Source organism: Scyliorhinus torazame, chromosome 12, assembly GCF_047496885.1.
Source record: "Scyliorhinus torazame isolate Kashiwa2021f chromosome 12, sScyTor2.1, whole genome shotgun sequence".
Lineage (NCBI taxonomy): Eukaryota > Metazoa > Chordata > Chondrichthyes > Carcharhiniformes > Scyliorhinidae > Scyliorhinus > Scyliorhinus torazame.
In genome coordinates this window covers 84,985,628-85,008,017 of record NC_092718.1, presented here as the reverse complement: position 1 = coordinate 85,008,017, position 22,390 = coordinate 84,985,628, and the positions used below count along the sequence as shown (strand labels likewise).

Sequence of the window (22,390 nt, the reverse complement as noted above, 5' to 3'; positions counted from 1 at the left end):
CTCCTGGACCAGTTCTCGAGGTCCTTCAATTCCTGTCTCAGCCTTTTCCAGCTGCTCATCACCATCCCCATCTCCGCCTCCAGCCAGGCCAGCTGATCCTCATACTCCCCACCGACTCCTCCACCTTCTGGATCGCCAGGCCCTGAGCCTCCTGCCTCTTCTCCACCCGCTTGATCGCCACAATAAGTGGCTCCACCATCTTGGCCAAATCCTCAAAGGTCCCTTTCCTCTGCTGCTGGGTTTTACCACTTAAAAGCTCCACCAGCTGCTCCGTCGACCACTGGACGGTCAGCGCTACCCCCCTTGCCCTCCGCCATCTTCACCTGTGTCGCACCATGAAAACGTTCCTCCTCCAGCTGCTCTCTCTTTCTCGTGGCACTTCTCATCAGCTGATACATACACCAACCCCACCAAAGGAGTATTACCTTCCCTGGGCACTCATACACCTTTTGCCCTCAAAAGCCACAACATTCGGGTGGGTAAGGACCAAAAACAATCCACCTTGAGTGGGAGCCACTAAATGTGCGACGGCTCACTCCATGGCCGCGACCGGAGGTCCGGTAGCTGCCTTTTCATGGCAGCTTTGAATGTTTGGGTGGCTCTCTCAGCAGGGGGGGAGGGAGCAGTTCAAGTATGTTGAACGCCATTGGTTCTCATAAAATGTTGGAATTCTGCGCTTGTAAAAGCAGTCCCATTCTCCGAAATCCCGGCCAAGTGTTGATGCCGGCGTCAAAACCAGCGCAAGCAACACCGGCGTCAACGGGCCTCCAGGCCCTGTCATTCTCCCCTTCCTCGGGGAATAGAACGGCAGCAGAGTGCTGTGCGCTTCTCCGGCTCAGAAATCTCACCCGACACGGCCCGCGCGGGTCCGCACATGCGCGCCACATGCCGTCTCCGCACCGGCCCCCCGGGCAACATGGCGGAGCCCTACAGGGGCCAGGCGAGGAGGAACATAGCCCGCCCCCTCCCACCTGGAATGAGCGCACCCGCCAACAGGTAGCCCCTGATCGCGGGCCTGGCCACCGTGGAGGCCCCCCGGAGTCGGACACTCCCCGCCCCCCACCAGGACGGCTCCCACAGCCAGAGCTCCGAGGTCCCGCCGGGTGGGACCATACGTAAACCACGCCGGCAGGACTTGGCAGAACCTCGACAGGTGCGGCGGCTACCGCGTCGGCGTGATTGGCAGCAATTCTCCGATCGGCGGCCCGGCATCGGAGCGATGTGGTGCGATTCTCGCGACCCCCGCCGGAGAATCCTGGCCCAGAACTGCGGGCAACCCATGGGGGGCGAATGTCTGTCACAACTTTTCCACCATTGCTGATGAAGTCGTGGACTTCATTTTGTGTATTTCCAACCACTTGGAGTGAGCATGTATGATAAGCAAGAACATTGTTGCATCCAAGGTGAGCAGCCGTAGGTTAGAGCCCAAAAAGGTTTAATAATAATCTTTATTGTGACAAGTAGGCTGATATTAACATGCAATGAAGTTACTATGAAAAGTCCCTGGTCACCACTTTCCGGCCCCTGTCCGGATCCACAGAGGTAGAATTAGAATATCCAATTCACCGAACAGCATGTCTTTCGGGACTTGTGGGAGGAAGCCGGAGCACCCAGAGAAAACCCACGCAGACACGGGGAGAACGTGCAGACTCCGCACAGACAGTGACCCAAGCCAGGAATCGAACCTGGCACCCTGGAGCTGTGAAGCAACAGGGCTACCCACTGTGCTACCCTGCTACCTGCATGGTTTATTATTATATACTATCAAATCACCCCCACTCCCCAGAGAGTCACCTTCCCCGACCTGCACCCAGGTTGGGGTTTTTATACTAGAACAGCTACACCAGTTAAGGGGAAGCCCCGCCCTTTTACCAGTTCATATGCACCGGTGGGCACGGGAAACCTGATAGTTCTTATCCCATGACCTCTGCTTTGGTATAACAACCCTCACCCCCTTCCCAAGTCTGGAGACCTGTCCATGTCTGTCGAAACCAGTCCTGGACCCCTGGGCCATTGAGATTGGGGTTGACATTCTGGGGTCAAGGACTGTGCAGTGGTCTCATTTACTGATACTGTCGGACAGATGCATCTGTAGCAGGCAGGTTGGTGAGGATGAGGTCAAGTATGTTTTTCCCTCTTGTGGTTGCCTGACCACTTGCTGCAGTCCCAATCTAGCAGCTATGTCCTTTAGGACCCAGCCAGCTCGGTCTGTGGTGGTACTATCGAGCCACTCTTGGTGATCGACATTTAAGTCCCCCACCAAAGTATATTCTCCACCTTTGTCACCCTCAGTGCTTCCTTCAAGAGTTCAACATGGAGGAGTACTGATTTACCAACTGATGGTGGACGGTACGTGCCAATCAGCAGGAGGTTCCCTTGCCCATGTTTAACCTGATGCCATGAGACTTCATGGGTGTAATAACCTGCATGGGACACACAGGGCAGGATTGATTGTTTTCCCCTTGACGCTCGAGGAGTAGGAGCTTCCCTGCTAACTACAGGGCTGATAACCATGTTGAATAAAAGGTCGGCCAGATAGGAACCGACTGACACAGAGAGAGAACCCGGTGAGGCTCAACTGGGCCCCATATAAGTCGTAGTACTTATAAATAAATGGCTTCTTTTGTTTACTCATCTGACTCCCCTCGCTTTCATTAAACTGACAACGAGGAACCCCAGGGAATGTGGTGTATATTGCCCGGCGCTGCCCCCCTCACTGCCTTTCAGTAACTAGAACGGACCGCCATGATGCTGTAGGCCCAAGGTCTCGAGGTCCTGGACCACGGTGCACACCCACTCCAGATTTGGGAGGTACTTACTCCGTCCCCTGGGGGAAGTGTGGACTTCGGCATCACTGAGGCCGCTGGTAGCATGATAGGCAGCACCCTGACCATCCGGGGCGAAGTAGGCATCAGCCCCATGCCAGAATCCTACATTTGGACGGCCTTGAAGAAGCTGGACACGAATCAGAAATGCAGCTGAACTTTGTGGCTGCTCCAAGGGTGGCATCTATTTGTATCCCTGTGCGGGTCAATGGTCACTTAACCCAAATGAAGTTGGATACAGGTGCAGCCGTCTCGGTGGTGCCTCACCACATGTAAGACCTGATCCAACATGAGGTGAGTCAATTCTTTTTATTATATTTTTATAAATTTAGGTGCCCAATTCTTTTTTTCCAATTAAGGGGCAATTTAGCGTCGCCAATTTCCTACCCTGCGCATCTTTTGGGTTGTGGGGGTGAGACCCATGCAGACATGGGGAGAATGTGCAATCTCCACACAGACAGTGACCCAGGGCCGGGATTCGAACCTAGGTCCTCGGTGCCGTGAGGCAGCAGTGCGAACCATGTGGATATATTTCCACGTAATATATTGTGGAAAATAGAGCACGTGGTCTCCTGTGCTGCCCTGGGGTGAGTCAATTATCGGTAGCTGATTCGGCGCCCACCTCGGCACGTATGCAGGGGCGCATTTGGCTATTATAGGCTCCACACTTGCTCCGATGGTTTACAGGCATCGGTCCTTGCACCTTCCCCTGATTGTGGCCCAGGGGTTGGCCCCAACCTGCTGGGTAGGGATTGGCTGCAACATTTGCGGATCGACTGGCAACATATCGTCCAGATGGCGATGGGGGAACGTATATACAGCATGCAAAAGTTTCCGATATGTACAGGCCTGGCCTTGGGAAAAGTAAGCTGTGGCATAAATCCAGCCCCGTTTTGTTTGTACTCCACCGGTCCTTTATGCTATTGTTTGTAAGGTCGAGACCAAACTGCAGTGGTTGGAGAGCCTCAGTATCATTCGGCCAGTTCGATTTGCCGATTTTACGCCGCTGTTGGTGATGAAACCGGACTCACTGTCCACCTTCGCAGCGATTACAAGTTATCGTCAATATGGCTTCACGTTTCGACCTATACCTGCTACCTCGAGTTGAAGATCTCTCTGCCGCGTTGACAGGTGGTTTTAAATTTGCCAAGTTAGATATGAGCAATGCTTATTTAGAGCTTAAATTGCACAAGGTCTCGAGAAAATATGTTATTGTCAATATCATAAAGGATTATACGTGTACACCCAGCTTCCATTTGGCATATCCTCGGCAAGTGACGTGTTTCAACGCATCATGGAAAATATATTACGCGGTCTTCTGTGCGTTGCTGTCTTTCTCGATGATATGTTGATCACGGGGGCCATGGAGGCTGAGCACCTGCGAAACCTTGAAGCAGTATTGCAGAGAATTTCAGAAAATGGTGTCCGCCTGTGTAAGGCGAAGTGCTACTCAATGATAAAGAGGCGGTGTATCTCACTACTGGGTCAATCGGGATGACCTGTACTCAGTAGCCGACAAAGCACAGGCAATCAAGATGGCCCCGGCGTTACATGACGCTACAAAGATTTACTCCTTCTTACACCTGATCACTTATTACGGATTTTTTATCCCGAATTTAGCCACCCTGTTTGTCAAGAACATCTAGCGATTTCAGCAGCCATGCCTCTGCACACATAGGATTGGCCTGGTTGTCCCTGGGCCCATCTTCACACTGATTTTGCTGGCCCATTTTTAGGATCTGTCATGGGAGTGTCCCTTAAAGAAAGGTTTTTGTCTTGTCACATGGCTTCAGTGATGTCATTGTGTGGGTGGGGCTGAGCTTTGGCTCTGAGTTTTTCTTTTCTTTTTGAATTTGACTGCTGTGGACTCAAAGAGAAAATAACTATTTTCTCAGTCTTTCTCTGTTTTTATTTTGAAAAATCTGTTCCAGTAAAAGATCACCTTGATGGTGGCCTTGGAGATATAATTGCTTTCTGGAAGGAATTCAAATCTGCTGGGTGAAAAGTGGAACAGGGTTTCAGTAACAACAGTATTCGTCAAGCGAGAATACAGTGCTCTAGCCATGCCTTTGAAAAGAAGTTTCTAGTTTTAATTGGATTATATTATTGAATTGGAACAGTTAAGGGGGACCTCATTAAGGGTTATACATAGATTACTGTAGCTGTGTGGGGTCTTTACGTTTGTAATTGATAAAAATTCTTTCTGTGTGTTTATACAAATGTTAACTAAATTCTTAGAATGAAGCTTGTTTTTTGGATTAAATGCACCTGAGAAGTTTGTAACACCTGAAGGGTAGGCTCTTGTGCTCATCCTAGCCAAATTCAACATAAAGGTTGTAGGTCAGGTGGACTCCATAATACACTGGCATTTTAAAACTCTGGCCCACAACAGATCCATATTTCTCATCTGGAGGTGTCTGGGCATTGTCTGTAAGGTACGGTTCTGTGAGTATGACTATGTCAGGCAGCTACTTGACTAGTCTGTGAGACAGCTCTCCCAACTTTAGCGCCTGTCCCCAGATGTTAGTAAGGAGGACTTTGCAGGGTCAACAGGACTGGGTTTGCTGTTGTCATTTTCGGTGTCTGGGTCGATGCTGGGTGGCCTGTCCGGTTTCATTCCCTTTTTGTGTTTTTGTAGCGGTTGAATACAACTGAATGGTTTGCTTGGCCATTGCCTCCTTTATAACAGCTACTCAGACCTTTTATAACATCAGCTGTGAAGAACCATGTGCTTGACTCGAGATAATAAGAGCTTCTTATTGGTCCAAAGTTTGACTTCCTTCACCCACACTGGCAAAGTATCGAGAACGTGTAAATCAAGAAGGATCTGCTGTGGTCCTGGCAGACGTGGTACATTCTGAGGCAGGGAAAGATGGTTCAAATTGTCCAAGTTTAAAATATGGGTGCCCAGCCTGTGTTGAAACGTGTACTTGTAGGCTGCTGACAATAGAGACCAGCGTTGTAGCCTAGTTGAAGCTATGGGGGAGGGGGGGTGTGGGGAATGGCCTTACTCTCCTTAAATAACCCTACTAGGGGTTGTGGTTGTCAGGCTATGAAATGTTGTCCATAGACGTATTGATTAAACTTTTTAACTCCAAATATTATGGCTGGTTCCTCCATTTCAATTTGAGCATAAGCTTGTTCAGCACTGTTCAAAGTCATCACAGCATAGGCAGTACGCCTTTCCGCACGGTCTTCCATCTTATGGGCCAAAACCGCTCCTATTCCATAAGGGGACCCGTCACAAGTAAGGATCATTTCTTTTGAGGGATCAAAATGGACCAAGAGGCTGAATGACTGTAAACCTAGTTTAACTTGTTCAAAGGATTCTTTCTGATGCTCTTTCCAATATCACGTTTGGTGCTTCCTGAGTGGCGTGTGTCAGGGTGCCAAGATTGGGGAAAGTTAGGAATACATCTGCCTTAATAGTTCACCATTACCAAAAAAGATCTTAATTCTGACATATCTTTGGGGGCCGGTGCCTTCTCCATTGCTTTGATCTTCTCGTCCAGGGGGTGCAGCCCTTTGGTGTCGACCCCGAAACCTAAGTCACTTCATGAGCTTGGGATGTGCATTTTTCTCTTTCAGCCTTATTCCGGATTTCTTAAAGCTTTTAAAAACTTCGTCAAGATTTGCTAGGTGCTCGTCCTCAGACACTCCTATAATCAGTGCATCATCGAGATCAACATCACCTTGGTTGGTCTTTCAGTAAACTTTCCATCGTGAGATGGAATATCGCACATGTAGCTGAGACGCCGAAGTGTAGCTGGGTGTATTGGTCTAACCATTTGTTGGTATTTATAACAAATTCTCTGGATATTTCGCCTAACTCTAATTGTTGGGTCACGTGAATCATATCAAGTTTTGTGTAGGTGAAGCCTCCAGCTAAACTAGCAAATAAATCTTCAGTTCTAGGTATTGGGCACCAGTTAATTTGCTGTCTGATTCACATTTAATTTGTAGTCCCTGTATATTTTAATGGTTCCATCTGGTTTCACCACTGGCACAACTGTAGCTGCCCATTCCAAAACTGTACAAGTTTGATGATACCTAATTCCAGACACTTAAATTCAGACTCAAACTCCTCGTATAAGGCACAGGGATGGGTTGGGTCCTGAATAACTTGAACGTGGCTCTGTATCTTGCCGAACTCACTTTGGAAAACAGATTTTTTTTAAAGTCATTATGAAGGTTTCTTTCATTAATTTGCAAGATTTCTAGTCAGTCTAATATAATAAGGTGAAGCCAATTCTGGCCCATCAGTCTTGGCCCGTGGCACCTGCATTCCTATCAGGGGCAGTTAAGCTGACTGATGCTAGCAGCCAATGGGTATCGGGTTGTTCTTAGGATTCTTAAAGCTTGGGGTGGCACGGTGGCGGAGTGGTTAGCATTGCTGCCTCACAACGCGAGGACCCGGGTTCGATCCCGGCTCCGAGTCAATGTCCATGTGGCGTTTGCACTTTCTCCATGTGTCTGCGTGGATCTCATCCCCACAACCCAAATATGTGCAGGTTAGGTGGATTGGCCATGCTAAATTGCCCCTGAATTGGAAAAAACTAATTGGGTACTCTAAATTTATTTTAAAAAAGGATTCTTAGAGCTTTGCCAGGTCGGCTAGCCTAGCCGACCTGCTTCTTAACTTCATAGGCTGGACCCCACCTTGTACATAATGATACGTTTGTTCACCTACAACTGTCGTGGAGCACCCCACACCCACCCCCCCGCCCAGCCATGACCACCTCCAGTGGCTGACCATTTACTATCACTACAATGGTAATTGGGGGGGTGTCGTGCCCACGTTTATGTTGTTTAAACGATACTTCAGATTCATTTTCAGGGTTGTCCTCAATACGGTGTACTGGAGTCAGAGCTTTATTTGATGGCTCCGTCTTGCATTTCCTCCAAATAAGAGCATAAGAACTAGGAGCAGGAGTAGGCCACCTGGTCCCTCGAGCCTGATCCGCCATTCAATGAGATCATGGCTGATCTTTTGTGGACTCAGCTCCACTTTCCCGCCCGAACACCATAACCCTGAATCCCTTTATTCTTCAAAAAACTATCTATCTTTATCTTAAAAACATTTAATGAAGGAGCCTCTACTGCTTCACTGGGCAAGGAATTCCATAGATTCACAACCCTTTGGGTGAAGAAGTTCCTCCTAATGTGCCCCTCCTATTGCTGGCACAACATGTAGCTTCCCTGCATTTACATCCCTCATAAGGGTGATCTTTCCCATACCGATAGCATTCTTCATAGGTCCCAGTCTGCGGATCAATTCCCTGCACCTTATCAAAGACCTTCTGGAAATCTAAATAAATCATGTCAACTGGTTCTCCTTTGTCTAAATTCCTTGCTACCTTCTCAAAGAACTCTAACAGATTTGTCAGACGTGACCTTCCCTTGACGAAACCGTGCTGACTCAGTTCTATTTTATCATGCACTTCCAAGTACTCCGCGGTCTCATCTTTAATAACGGACTTTAAAATCTTCCCAGTGACCAGGCTAACTGGTCTATAATTTCCAGTCTTCCCCACCCGCCCTCCCCACCAAACCCCCACAAAGCCCCATCCTCCTCCCCTCATGCACACTCCACTCCTTATCCCTCTCACCCACACGCACCCCCCAGTGCCCTCAGTGATCCTTGCTGTGCTGGGTCTTCCTTGCCCTACCTCTATGTCTAGTTGTGTCCTTACAGTATCACAGTGGGTTGCACTGTTGCTTCACAGCGCCAAGGTCCCAGGTTCGATTCCCGCTTGGGTCACTGTCTGTGCGGAGTTCCGCACATTCTTCCCGGGTCTGCGTGGGCTTCCTCCGGGTGCCTCCACAAGTCCCGAAACGTGCTTGTTTAGTGAAGTGGACATTCTGAATTCTCCCTCTGTGTACCTGAACAGGCGCTGGAATGTGGCAACTTGGGGCTTCTCACAGTAATTTCATTGCAGTGTTAATATAAGCCTACTTGTGACAATAATGAAGATTGTTATTATTATTATCAGAGATGGAGGCAGCCAGCTGCTTACCACATCCCGTGGTCTTCAATGCCCCTGGCGGGGGTCCTCTGGGGGCTCTGGAGCCGGAGGGCTCCGGCGCACTTGACAGCGGCACATGCACAGCTGTGCCTCCCTGTTCCGGGTGCTGACTCCAAGATGTGGCCTCGTCAGAGGAGTGGAACTAGTGGGAGCTGGTGGCCATCATTGCCAGTCCACAGGATGGGTCTGGGTTGCGATCCTGTGCCCTCTCCTCCAACTTCAGATCCCATGGTTCACCTCTGGACGGAGGGGCAGCTCGATTGAACCCCGGCTGCCCCTGCATCACCTGGCTCTGCCAGCCCTAGCAGCTCCCCATTGTCTGTACCATCGCGTCAATGCCCTCCATGATGCTCCTCAATAACTCGGCCATGCTCTGTGCCTCGTAAAGGCCCACCTGCGACCGGGACATGTCCTCCAGCACCTCATCAAGTCTGCCTACTACTGGGTCATATCCTCAATCGAGTCGAACAGACTGCCAAGGCCATCACCATGGCCATCACCGACTGCCCCACGCCTTGGACACCTTCACTCATGCTGCCAACGTTGTGCACCAGGCTCTCCACTGCAGTCGCCACCATACCAGGGTTGGCCTCGGTGCCGCACATTGTCGGTGACATCTCTTGTGCCCTCGGCCTCTGGTACTGCTCCAATCGTCTATGGACCTGCTGGAGTGTTGCTGACATCACTCTCTGAAAGTCCCAGCCTCTCCATAACATTTCCATCAGCTCCGGGTAAACCTGTACCAGAAGCTCCTGGGATCCAGCAGCCCTCCGACTGCTGCCTCGCCTGGGGGTTTCTGCCTCCACCTGATGTGCATCATTAGCAGTGTGGTGCTCACCAAATTGTGCCCCAGAAGTCTGACCCCTAATGTATCCCACCGAGGTGCGTGTATCTGCATTGGTGGAGAGTGGGGATGACAGCTGTGACGCATCGACTGTGGCATCCTCTGTGACCACCCTCCTCCGAGGTGGTCTCAGAGGAGGCAGGGAAGGAGGCACCCCCGCATGGGCCAGTGCAGTCGGCTAGAAGTGAATGAACAAGTGGTCAGTGGGAGGGATGGGTCAGTCTGTACGGCATTAACAATTTACAGTGACAGTCCATCTGGGTTGGGCCCAGTGGATCCTCACCTCTGCAGCTTGAGCATTGGTGACTGTTCTGTCCTTGGCCACCCCATCACCTCCAGGCCCCGTTCCTCGAATGTTGTGAGGATTTATATGTCTGGTACCCCTCTCCAGTCTGGACCCAGTGATCGTGGGAGAACCTTTTGCACAGAGAGCATACATAGTTCACAGTGCTGGGTTTGGCGAGGGCGGGTGGTGCAAAGGGAGGGTTGGGCCAATGGGAGGGTTGGATTGAAGGGAGAGGGGATGTGAAGGGTGGGTTGGGGGGCAGATGGAGGGTTGCAGGAGGAGGGTGTGGGGGGGGGGGGCGCGGTCACGTTGGGGGTGCAAAGGTTCCGGGTGGGTGAGACAGAGGGTGGTGTCAATTCACCCGTGTTGCCCAGTACAGGTGGTTGATCTTATTGTGGCACTCGAGGCCAGTCCTCTTGGTCATGCTGCCCGAGTTTATGGCCGCTGCCACTTCCTCCCCGGGAGGCACTGGTTGCCCTGTGACTCACCCTCCAGGACCCTTGGGGGAACAGGACATCTCTCCTGGCCTCCACTGCATCTAGTTGCCTCTCCAAGTCTGCATCCTCGAATCGTGGGGCTGGTTGCTTGGCACCATGGTTGCGACCCGAGTGGAGCTGGCTGTGCAACTGCTGTTTGAGTGCTGCTCGACCTTGTTAGCAGGGGGGCTGGAAAGCGCAGTCCCGGCGAATCAGCTGGCGAGCCTTCATTTGCAGCGTGAAGCCCTTGGGTCTTATTAAGTGGAGCAATTAGCATTGAATGGCATTGCCGACCCCGCCGGGCCGAGTGTTGGGAAGCTCGAGGCAGTTCCCGCTCGCTTCCACACTCAGAAATCTTTCCAGAGAATCACGCCCTCTATCTTACACTCTCACTTTGCTACGATGCATCTCATCGTTGTCCTTTTTTCCTCAGATAAGCCGGAGATGTCCCAAGAATTGGAGTGCACTTGGAGGGCAGAGGGGATCACCTGCACCTGTGTGGCTACCTCCAACCCACCTGGAGACCTCACGTGGCACCTGGCTGCTGCCAACATCAGTGGGAACCAAACACACGGATATTTAGTTTCACGTTCGGTCAGAGATGGGCACCTGGTGACTGGCTCCCTGATCCTGACGGTTCCCCAGGATGAGGAGGAAGTGACGTGCTCTGTTCGAAACCCACATGGGGAAGCCATGTTCAAGGTGTATCTGTGGGTCGAAGGTGAGAGAATGGTTCGGGATCGATCTCCGCTCAGCTAGCTTGATCCTTGAACTCGAGAATTCCCTCCCTCACTCTCTCCACCTCACTCTCCAGCACCTTTAAAATATACTTTACAACTAGCCTCTTTGACCAAGCTTTTAATCATGTCAATACCTTGGTCAAATTCAATGGTGATATCTGGATATATGGGGAGGTGGTGGAGTAGTGGCATTGACATTCAACCAGTGATCCAGGCACACAGGGTAATGCGAAGGTTACCGGGTTCAAATTCCACCACTCCAGATAGTAAAATTTGAATTCAATAAATATCTGGAATTAAAGTGTTGTGATAACCATGAAACCATTGTTGATTGTTGTAAAGTGTCCTTCAGGGAAGGAAATCTGCCTCCTTACCTTGCCTGTTGTGTCTCTAGATCTTGACTCTTAAATGCTGGCCCAGCCAGCGATGCCCACAACCCATGAGTTAATTTTTGAAAAAAAGTATTTCTTCACACAAAGGGAAGTGGAAACCAGGAACTCTCTCCTCCCCACAAAAAGGTGTTACATTGAAAATGACTGTTTTCAAAGTAGGTTTTCATCCCTGGGCTTTCGAGGGTTAACAAGTAATTGATCGCATTTTCAAGATATTAATGTGAAACGATAGGGGTCGATAGGGAGGAAGTATTTCTTCAGAGAGCCTGGGACTAGGGGGCACAGACTAAAATGGGAGGCAGATCTTTCAATAGTGAAAACAGGAAATACTTCAATGCTCAGAAGGGTGCGATAAATTGGAGCTTCTTTCCCCAAACAGAGATCAATACTCGATCAAATTGTTCATTTTATATCTCAGATTGACAGATTTTTTTAAAAAAGAGGACATTAAGTGAAATGGGGCAAAGGTGATTTACCCGATCCAGACAGTGCAGAAGTAGGCCATTCAGTCCATCGAGTCTGCACCAACTCTAGCTAGGCCTAGGCCCTCACCCTATCTCCGTCACCCACACATTGATCATGGCCAATCCACCTGACCTGCACATCTTTGGACTGTGGAGGAAACCGGAGAACCTGGAGGAAACCCACGCCGACACGAGGAGAACATGCAAACTTCTCACAGACGGTCACTCAAGGTCAGAATCGAACCTGGGCTCCTCTCTCTGTGAGGAAGCAGTGCTAACCACTGTGCCACCAGGCCGACTATATGGAATTAGGTCACAGATCAGCTGTGATGTCATTGAATGGTAAAACCAGTAATAGCAGAGGGGCTGAATGGCCTCTTCCTGTCCCTGTGATCCTTCCTATGGACCAATTTATTCAGGGTCAATCTTTTCACAAAGTGGACAGTGAGAAACTGGAGCTTGACATCGATGTCACATTGATAAATATTACCTCTATAAATGTTACATATATTATATTGGGATGGAAGATTTCAATTCCTAAATTGTTTAGACAGTCTCAAGACTCTCCAAAGTCAATTAAGTCATTTCAAAATGTGATCACTGTTGTAGTGTAGGAAGCACAGCTGATGATATTTTGCACAGCAAGATCTCACAAACAAGCCTGTGATAATGATCTGATAATTATTTAAATGATGTTGGTTGATGCGTCTGATGTGTTGGGTCTGCTGGGTCTGCGAGGACTGTGTTTACTGCAGCAGTGAGAGAGACAGGCTTCCAACACTTGAAGAAATGCAACTCGATTTTATTGAACTCTTCACTATCATACATACTTTAACTGTGGGTTGACACTATGCTGACTTCACTGGAGACCTGAGGCTAACCTGACCAGACTATCTTACTACCACATGGTGTATGTTCTAGTTGCTGCTCACAGGCTCTGACTGTCTCAGAGGCTGGATCCCAAGAGAGCGGGAAAACTAGTGCCCTCTGACTTTATAGTGGTCGTGTCCTGTCTGGTGATTGGCTGCTGTGTTCTGTGCGTTCACTGGTCATCCTGTGTGTCAAACACTGCCTGTCTGTGCACCATCATATACCTGTGTGTATATTATGACATTCCCCCCCCCCCCCCCCCCCACTTTTATTTTTTACTTATTTAAAAAAATGTGTGTAGGTCAATAAATAATGAGTGTGTGTGTGTACAGGAGCCTGACTATATACAAAGTTTGTTAACGTATTTACATGGAAAGGTGTCTAGTGCAGATAGAGGGCAGATAACAAATTAGAATGAAACAATATGTACAGATGTGTAAACGGATCACAAGGTAATGCAACATTCAGTCTATAAATTCAGTCTCTGTGGCAGGCAACAAATTCTGGTTGACCGAACGAGCATTTGGCTCTATTGAGTCAGAGGCCATGCTCGTGGATCCCGTGGAACACTCGCTTGAGGCGATTGATGTGCTCCTGAGGAGTTGTGGACCAGATAATAATATCATCGACGTACACTCGCACCCCCTCGATGCCCTCCATCATTTGCACCATTATGCGGTGGAACACCTCCGAGGCGCTGATGATGCCCAAGGGCATCCGGTTGTAACAGTAGCGACCGAACGGGGTGTTAAATGTACACAGCTTTCGACTGGACGCGTCCAGCTGTATTTGCCAAACCCCATGGAGGCACCAGCTTCGTGAAAAACTTGGCGTGAGCCATTTCGCTGGTGAGCTCTTCTCACTTTGGTATAGGGTAGTGTTCCCTCATGATGTTCCGGTTCAAATCTTTGGGGTTGATACAAATGCGAAGTTCCCCTGACGGTTTTTTGACACAAACCATGGAGCTAACCCAGTCCGTGGGTTCAGTGACCTCAGAAATGACGCCCTGGCCCTGGAGGTCTTGCAGCTGCTGCTTGAGGCGGTCCTTAAGGGGTGCCGGCACCCGACGCGGTGCATGAACCACAGGTGTGGCATTCGGCTTCAGCGGTATCTTGTATCGGTAAGGGAGTGTATCCATACCTTCGAAGACGCTGTGGTATTGTGCTATGATGTCATCTAATTGGGCTTGGAAGTTGACATCTGGTGGCGCCGTTGTCTCTGCGGACGACATGGTGTGAACCCGCTGCACAAGATTCAGGATTTTGCAGGCCCGAGCACCGAGCAGGGAAGCTCTGTTGGTTCCTACAATTTCAAAACGCAGGGTTGCTTTTGAAGAACGATGGGATACCGCAAGCTGGCATGAGCCACTGGCAGCAATGACATTGCCATTGTAGTCGAGGAGCTGGCAGGCCGGTGGAAGAATGCTTGGCTTGACGCGAATGGTGTCAAGGTCAGACTTTCAAATGAGGTTCGCTGAAGCGCCGGTGTCCAGCCTGAAGCGTATGCGAACCTTGACCATATGGGTGGCACACCACTCATCGTCCGGATCAATGCTCATCACTAGGAGTTGTTTCACCTTCTTCGCTGAAAGCATCGTATGCTTGGTGATGATGCCCACCCGGAATGGGGAATGTGAGGCTCTCGGTGTCGGAATCTGGAACCACGTCGGAGCCTGCAATGGGTTGCTGCACTGACCGGATGTTCCTGCGCTGCGGCTGGGATCGCTGTGTATTGGGCAGTTTAGCAGATCTGCACAGGGCTGCATAGTGGCCAAGCTTGCCACACTGGAGACAGCGCCGAGATTTCACGGGACATTGCTACTTTAAATGGGCGGAGCCACAGCTGTTGCACAACATGGCGCCGACGTCAGGACGCTCCATGTGCCTCCGCTCATGCGCGGTGAGGTCGAACGATGTGCACACCTGAGCGGTGAGGTCGAACGATGTGTGCATCTGCGCAGTTCGGTGGTCGGCCTCGCCGTCCCCTTGGTCGTGGCGCGCATGCGCAGGAGCCCGGAAAAAGCGCGCGAAATGGCCGCCCTCATCCAGACTCAGGCCCTGGAGCTGTTTTACGGCCTGCACCCGCTCCGCATCATGGGGGCCTTGCCGCGCCATCTCTGCCGCCTTGATATGGGAGTACCGGTTGTTAGCGTGCTCGTGGAGGACGCAGGTTTCGATGGCGATGGTAAGGGTGAGCTGCTTAACTTTAAGGCGAAGGGGATCGGAGTGGACCCCGAAAACAATCTGGTCGCGGATCATGGAGTTGGAAGTGGAGCCGTAGTTGCAGTACTGCGCGTGGATACGGAAATGGGTTACAAAGGACGGAAAAGATTCATCCTTACCCTGAAGCTTCTGCTGGAACACATAGCGTTCAAAGCTCCCGTTGACTTCGATGTCACAGTGGCTGCCGAACTTCAGCAGGACTGTTTTAAACTTTGTCTTGTCCTCGCCATCAGCAAAGGCGAGGGAGTTCAAGATGTGGATAGCGTGGTCCTCGGATGTAGAGAGGAAGAGAGCGATCTTCCTGGCATCCGATGCAGCTTCGAGGTCGGTGGCGTCAAGATACAGCTGGAACTTCTGCTTGAAAAACTTCCAGTTAGCACCGAGGTTGCCGGCGATGCAGAGCTGCGGGGGAGGGCGGACGCTGTCCATGTTACCGGATGGCTGATCGCTGGTCAAAGGCAGACTATCTCAAGGTAGGTCCGTCAAACTCGAGCATAACTCACTGGTACCCTGATGTGTTGGGTATGCCGGGTCTGCGAGGACTGCGTTTATTGCAGCAGTGAGAGAGACAGGCTTCCAACACTTGAAGAAATGCAACTCGATTTTATTGAACTCTTAACTATCATACATACTTTAACTGTGGGTTGAGACTATGCTGACTTGACTGGAGACCTGAGGCTAACCTGACCAGACTATCTTACTACCACATGGTGTATGTTCTAGTTGCTGCTCACGGGCTCTGACTGTCTCAAAGGCCTTATCCGAAGAGAGCGGGAAAACTAGTGCCCTCTGACTTTATAGTGGTCGTGTCCTGTCTGGTGATTGGCTGCTGTGTTCTGTGTGTTCACTGGTCATCCTGTGTGTCAATCACTGCCTGTCTGTGCACCATCATATACCCATGTGTATATTATGACAGCGTCCATAGAGGTTACATTCAAAAATTGTGTCACTACTGCCCCTTGAGCAAAGCAAATATGCCACCTTTACCCGATCTCTGTGTATACGTGACTCCAGTCTCAAATAGCAATGTGGTTATTTTTTAACTCTCCTCCAAACTGATCTCTAAATGGTTCAGGAGGAAGGTCACCCTCCACATTCACAAGTAGAAACCAGGGATGGACAATAAATGCCGGCATTGCTGTGAATATTTACAAAATTGAGTGGAGGCATTGCTGCTCGAGATACATTGCAGCATCATTCTAAAAGTGCAGTGCAGTAATTAATGACTGTTTTTACAGATATACACTCCAATAAATGGACAATAGGATTGCTCACAGCTGGGATCATACTGAGTGTATTTGTGGTTGGAATCTTAATCTTCTTTTATGTGAGGAAGTAAGTATGAAAGTTGAACTTGATATTTTTCTAATTATTTACTTCAACCTTCTTGCCTTCTGAGTGATTTTCACCTTGAGTTTCAAGCCATACGCCTCTCCTGTAAGAGGTACCTTTGATCCCTATAATCTGGAATGCACCTTTCATTGTCTTGTGTTCTAATGAATACTAATATGTTGTTGTGATTGGGAAGACACTGCCTGAAAAAGCAATCGAAACACATTCAATAAGATCTTTCTAAAGGGGAATTGAATAAATATTTGAAAGGGAAAGAGTTCCAGGGTTATGGGGGAAAGAGCAGGGGTGGGGGGAGGGGAGAAATTTCACAATATTGTGGTGATATATATATGTCCTAGGTGGCCATTGGCCTGGCTTTGTTTGTGCTTTCGGTTTGGGGAACTGGCGCCGCGAGGTCTGGGGCCAGATCGGTTACTTAAGTATCTTCCTTTGTTCCTGGAGATGGGCCATCAATATGCTAATGGACCTACAGTTTCAGTCTCGTCTGGGAGCTGTTTCTCCAATATGCATACAGACTCTGTGCCTGCCTGCTTTCTTAGCATTGTCCATTTTTCCCTGCAATCTTTGCAAACGTCCATTTTGTATTCTGGAAGTGCTGCATCAGCATTTTCCGCATTGCACTGTCCATGAATACGATTTGTGAAGGGAACTTACAACTGAGTAATTGTGGCTTTGCTTTTTAATTTAATTCAGCAACTCTCGAAGCCAACCGTTATAATCGCAACCTTTTCCGGTCTGGTTTTTATGACAGTTGTTTTGTTGGGTTTTTCTCGTTATCAATCAGGCAACACCTTGTTCACTCGCCTTCACCGACCGAGCTAACCTGGTGCTGGTTCTCTCGACGTGCTGTCCAACTCATGGAACTGGACAGGCTGCCAGCAGCAGGCTCAGCAGGAGGGATTCATCTACTGACCAGCTCTGTACTTGAGCACGAGTTCGGTGCTGTGATCCTGCAGCGACCTGCGCGGTCACCATGCAGTGCTAGCAACACTGACACCGCAAATTCGTTGAGGTTCAAGCAAACCACCAAGAACCTTCTCATGCAATGTAGTACAATCTAAGGCTGATCACCATGTCCGACCTATTCTTCGTCTTGTTGCCACCTGCCTTTGGACCACCAATCACCATTTGAATAATTTATGTAATGACATAATAGCTCATGCTTATTTACTGTAAAATCACAAGGCATCAAGCACTTTTAGAGAATTGTGTAAACATGTTGTGAGTACATTTATTTAGACTAGGCACATGAGGGCAGTTATAGATCAGGATTAAGATGAAGACATCAGAGCTGTGGGTGTGTGCTCTGCTCAAAGCAGAAGTGAAAACTAAGACTGGATCAGATGGCACACTTCCCTTCTCGTGATGTTAAGCTGATATCCCTTAAAGACAGATTGAAACAAGAGACAGTCCTGAAGTTTGTGTAATGTTACAGTGGGCTCTGTATCTGTGCTGCTCTGACTCTGATATATAATAACCACAGTGTGATATTGTGTTATTGCAGGGGAAAGACATTGAATAAGGAAAGAGTTTCAGAGACCAATGATTTTTCATTGAGCAGCCCACCAGTCTCTGTTGAACACCAGGTACAAGAACTGTTTACATTCACTCCAAAGCTTTAATCTCAGTATGTAGACAATATGTATCCCAGATTCCCACAGTTGAATACCTGTGTAGTCATCAATGGCTCAGTGTGTGGCACAGCTTCCTCTCCCTTTCTTTTGCTCTCTCCCCCTCTATCACATTCTCTTTCTGAGCCAGAGGACTGAGAGTTTAATTTGCATTCAAGTGCGTGTTCGAAGTCAGCTCTCAGTGGAGCCAGAACCAAGTGAGCTCGACATTGATGGAGTGTCAGTACCGAGGCAGCGCCGCACAGTTGGAGGATCAATACTGAGGGAGTGCTGCACTGTCGGAGGGTCAGTTCTGAGGGAGTGCTGCACTGTCAGAGGGTCAGTACTGAGGGAGTGCTGCACTGTCAGAGGGTCAGTACTGAGGGAGCGCTGCACTGTCAGAGGGTCAGTACTGAGGGAGTGCTGCACTATCGGAGGGTCAGTACTGAGGGAGTGCGGTGCTGTCAGAGAGTCAGTCCTGAGGGAGTGCTGCACTGTCAGAGGGTCAGTACTGAGGGAGTGCTGCACTGTCAGAGGGTCAGTACTGAGGGAGTGCTGCACTGTCAGAGGGTCAGTACTGAGGGAGTGCTGCACTGTCGGAGGGTCAGTACTGAGGGAGTGCTGCACTGTCAGAGGGTCAGTACTGAGGGAGTGCTGCACTGTCAGAGGGTCAGTACTGAGGGAGCGCTGCACTGTCAGAGGGTCAGTACTGAGGGAGTGCTGCACTATCGGAGGGTCAGTACTGAGGGAGTGCGGTGCTGTCAGAGAGTCAGTCCTGAGGGAGTGCTGCATTGTGAGAGGGTCAGTACCGAGGCAGCGCCGCACAGTTGGAGGATCAATACTGAGGGAGTGCTGCACTGTCGGAGGGTCAGTACTGAGGGAGATGTGCACTGTCAGAGGGTCAGTACTGAGGGAGTGCTGCACTGTCAGAGGGTCAGTACTGAGGGAGAGCTGCACTGTGGGAGGGTCAGTACTGAGGGAGTGCTGCACTGTCGGAGGGTCAGTACTGAGGGAGCGCTGCACTGTCAGAGGGTCAGTACTGAGGGAGTGCTGCACTGTCAGAGTGTCAGTACTAAGGGAGTGCTGCACTGTCGGAGGGTCAGTAATGAGGGAGCGCTGCACTGTCAGAGGGTCAGTACTGAGGGAGTGCTGCACCGTTGGGAGGGTCAGTACTGAGTGGGTGCTACACTGTCAGAGGGTCAGTACTGAAGGAGCGCTGCACTGTCGGAGGGTCAATACTGAGGGAGTGCTGCACTATCAGAGGGTCAGTACTGAGGAAATGCTACACTGTTGGGGGGTGATTACTGAGGGAGTGCTGCACTGTCGGAGGGTCAGTACTGAGGGAATGCTGCACTGTCAGAGGGTCAGTACTGAGGGAGTGCTGCACTGTCAGAGGGTCAGTACTGAGGGAGAGCTGCACTGTGGGAGGGTCAGTACTGATGGAGTGCTGCACTGTCGGAGGGTCAGTACTGAGGGAGCGCTGCACTGTCAGAGGGTCAGTACTGAGGGAGTGCTGCATTGTCAGAGAGTCAGTACTGAGGGAGTGCTGCACTGTGGGAGAGTCAGTACTGAGTGCGTGCTGCACTGTCGGAGGGTCAGTACTGAGGGAGCGCCAAACTGTCGGAGGGTCAGTCCTGAGGAAATGCTACACTGTTGGGGGGTGATTACTGAGGGAGTGCTGCACTATCGGAGGGTCAGTACTGAGGGAGCGCGGTGCTGTCAGAGAGTCAGTCCTGAGGGAGTGCTGCATTGTGAGAGGGTCAGTACTGAAGCAGTGCTGCACTGTCGGAGGGTCAGTACTGAGGGAGTGCTGCACTGTTTGAAGGTCAATATTGAGGGACTGCTGCACTGTCGGAAGGTCAGTACTAAGGGAGTGCTGTACTGTCAGCGGGTCAGTACTGAGGGATTGCTGCAATGTCAAAGAGTCAGTACTGAGGGAGAACTGCACTGTATGACAGTCAGCACTGATGGAGCGTGACACCTTTGAATCGTCAGTACTGAGGGAATCATAAAATATCCCCTGTCCACTATTTAGAAGTAGGTCACGGGGGACTTCTTCCCGATGTACTGGGATCAAAATGTATCCTCAGCCAACATCACTCAACCAACACACGGAGAGAAAAGCGGATAGAGATAGAGAGAGACAATTTGAGAGAGACAAAGTGAAAGACCAACAGAGACAAAGATAGACTGGAGAAAGATAGATATTGAAAGAGACATAGAAAGACAAAAAAAAGGTTTCACCGAGCTACGACTGTCACTAGCGTGGCGAAACAATAATTTACCCCTATCATTGCAAGTGAATGATGTGAGAATGTCTTCTGTTTCCTTTTCTCTGCAGGCTAATCAGAACATTCTGCTTACTGAACCGCGGAACACAACAGGAGACACACCTGGAGAGGGGGTGGCACCTGCTCCCCAGGATGTCTCTGAACGTCCAATAGGAGGTGATGCTGAATGTGGGAACGCCGACAAACCTGACGACCTTCTCTATGCGAGCATCAATTTCTCGAAGCTGCCCAGTGGTGACAGGACTGTTCACAGGGAAGAGGAGACGGAATACGCACAGATCAGTTTCAAGCAGAACTGAGTGTGAAACAGGGAGTGTGAAATAGGGTGTGTGATACCAGTTTGCTCAAATAGTAATGAACAAAAACATGCTCAACTTATTGTTGTTTTAGTTCTGAACGACTTTCTGAACGCTGCACTTTCCCCCTGCTGTCAAAGATTGCAAGAAACATATGAATTTTGTATAATTTTACATCTATTAGTAGAAGCGATCAAAATGCTCAGACAGGAACTTCCGGTGGCAACATGTAAAAGAAGGTCGCTCATCAGGTAGCTCCCGTTAAAGTCCTTGGTTGTTGGTCCTTTTCACTCGGTTCCCAGGAGTAATTTGTGGACAAAATTGTCCCATTTGAGAGCCTTTTGTATGAGGATGTCAAAAGGAGGCCATTTGGCCCATTGTGTCTGCACAGACCCACTTAAGACCTCATTTCCCCCCCTATCTCTGTAACCCAATAACCCCGACGAAACCTTTTGGTCACTGAGGGCAATTTATCATGGCCAATCCAACTAACCTGCACGTCTTTGGACTGTGGGAGGAAACCGGAGCACCCGGAGGAAATCCAGCAGACACGGGGAGAACGTGCAGACTCCGCACACAGTGGCCCGGCAGGGAATCGAACCTGGGACACTGGCACTGTGAAGCCACAGTGCTATCCACTTGTGCTACCGTGCTGCATCTTGTTGTTGTAAAGATGTGTGTTTTTTCTTATTTCCCCCTTGTTCCCCTTCTCTTTTTGGATTTCTTTGTATAGAATTGCTGTTAATTGAATTGGTTTGTTTTGTTTGGGGATTTTCTCTTTGCTGTTATGATTTCTCTTTGTTTTGGGTGGGTGTTTGTGGTTTGGAGGGATTATTTGGTTGGGGGTGAAGGGGGTTGAGTGGATTCAGGGTTGAGGGAGTTGGTGGGGGAGTTTGGCTCTTGGTTGTGGGAGTTGGGGTTTTGGTTTTTTTCAGTGGTTGTTTATTTGGGTAGTGTGGGCTCTGGCGGGGGAGGGGGGGCTTACCTTGCCAGCAGTCTGAGGTTGGCTGGTGAACGGGGGCGAGGTGGGGAGAGGGGCTGTGGCCTGTTGGATCCGTTTACGCAGATTTTTATGAGTGAATGGTGGGGGGGGGGGGGGGGGGGGGGGGGGGGCGTATTTAGGAGAGAGGTGTTGGTTCGAGATGACGTGTCTGGGGCATTTCCGGGATGGGGTAGAGTTCTGCCGGTGACTGGGGGTTGTTCTTTGTTCCACCCGGTGGGTAGGGCTGGCTGCCATCTTGGGTGGGATCTGTTTTCAGAAGCAAGCGGCATGGGGGGGTGAGCCCCTCACAGTGGAAATGGCTGGTTTGAAGAAGAAGGGGTGCGAGAGACCCCCGATTCGATTGGCTACATGGAAGGTGCGGGGTTTGGGAGGCCCAGTTCATCAGGCGAGAGATTTCTCTCACTTGAAGAGTTTGGGGGTCGATGTGGTGCTTTTGACGGAGCTTCACCTGCAGGCGAAGGACCAGATGAGTCTCCGCAAGGATTGGGTGCTCCAGATGTTCCATTTGCGTTTTGATAGCAGGGTCCGGAACGTGGCAAATCCAAATTCATGAAAGAGTTTGGTTTCAGGTGGGGAAGGTGATAGCGGACCAGAATGTAGGTATGTTGTAGTGGACTGGTGTCTGTGAGGGACAGGTCGGAGCCACCTGGGGAGGTGCCGGATATGCAGGAGTTTCTGGAGGGGCGAGGTGT

The 22,390-nt window shown here is 50.0% G+C and overlaps 1 protein-coding gene across 2 annotated transcripts in view; it reads left to right on the top strand.

The window, feature by feature from the left end:
- Nucleotides 1-21,501, top strand: part of LOC140386532 (myeloid cell surface antigen CD33-like) — a 104,657-nt gene extending 83,156 nt beyond the window's left edge. Inside the window, exons 7-10 of one of the 2 annotated variants that reach the window (XM_072468940.1) lie at nt 10,891-11,178; nt 16,384-16,480; nt 18,003-18,084; nt 20,450-21,501. In XM_072468940.1, coding sequence (XP_072325041.1) covers nt 10,891-11,178; nt 16,384-16,480; nt 18,003-18,084; nt 20,450-20,698 — 716 coding nt within the window. In that variant the 3' untranslated portion in view covers nt 20,699-21,501. The remainder of the gene's footprint in view (nt 1-10,890; nt 11,179-16,383; nt 16,481-18,002; nt 18,085-20,449) is intronic. The other variant, XM_072468941.1, reaches the window with a different exon arrangement.
- The last annotated feature ends 889 nt before the right edge of the window (nt 21,502-22,390 follow it).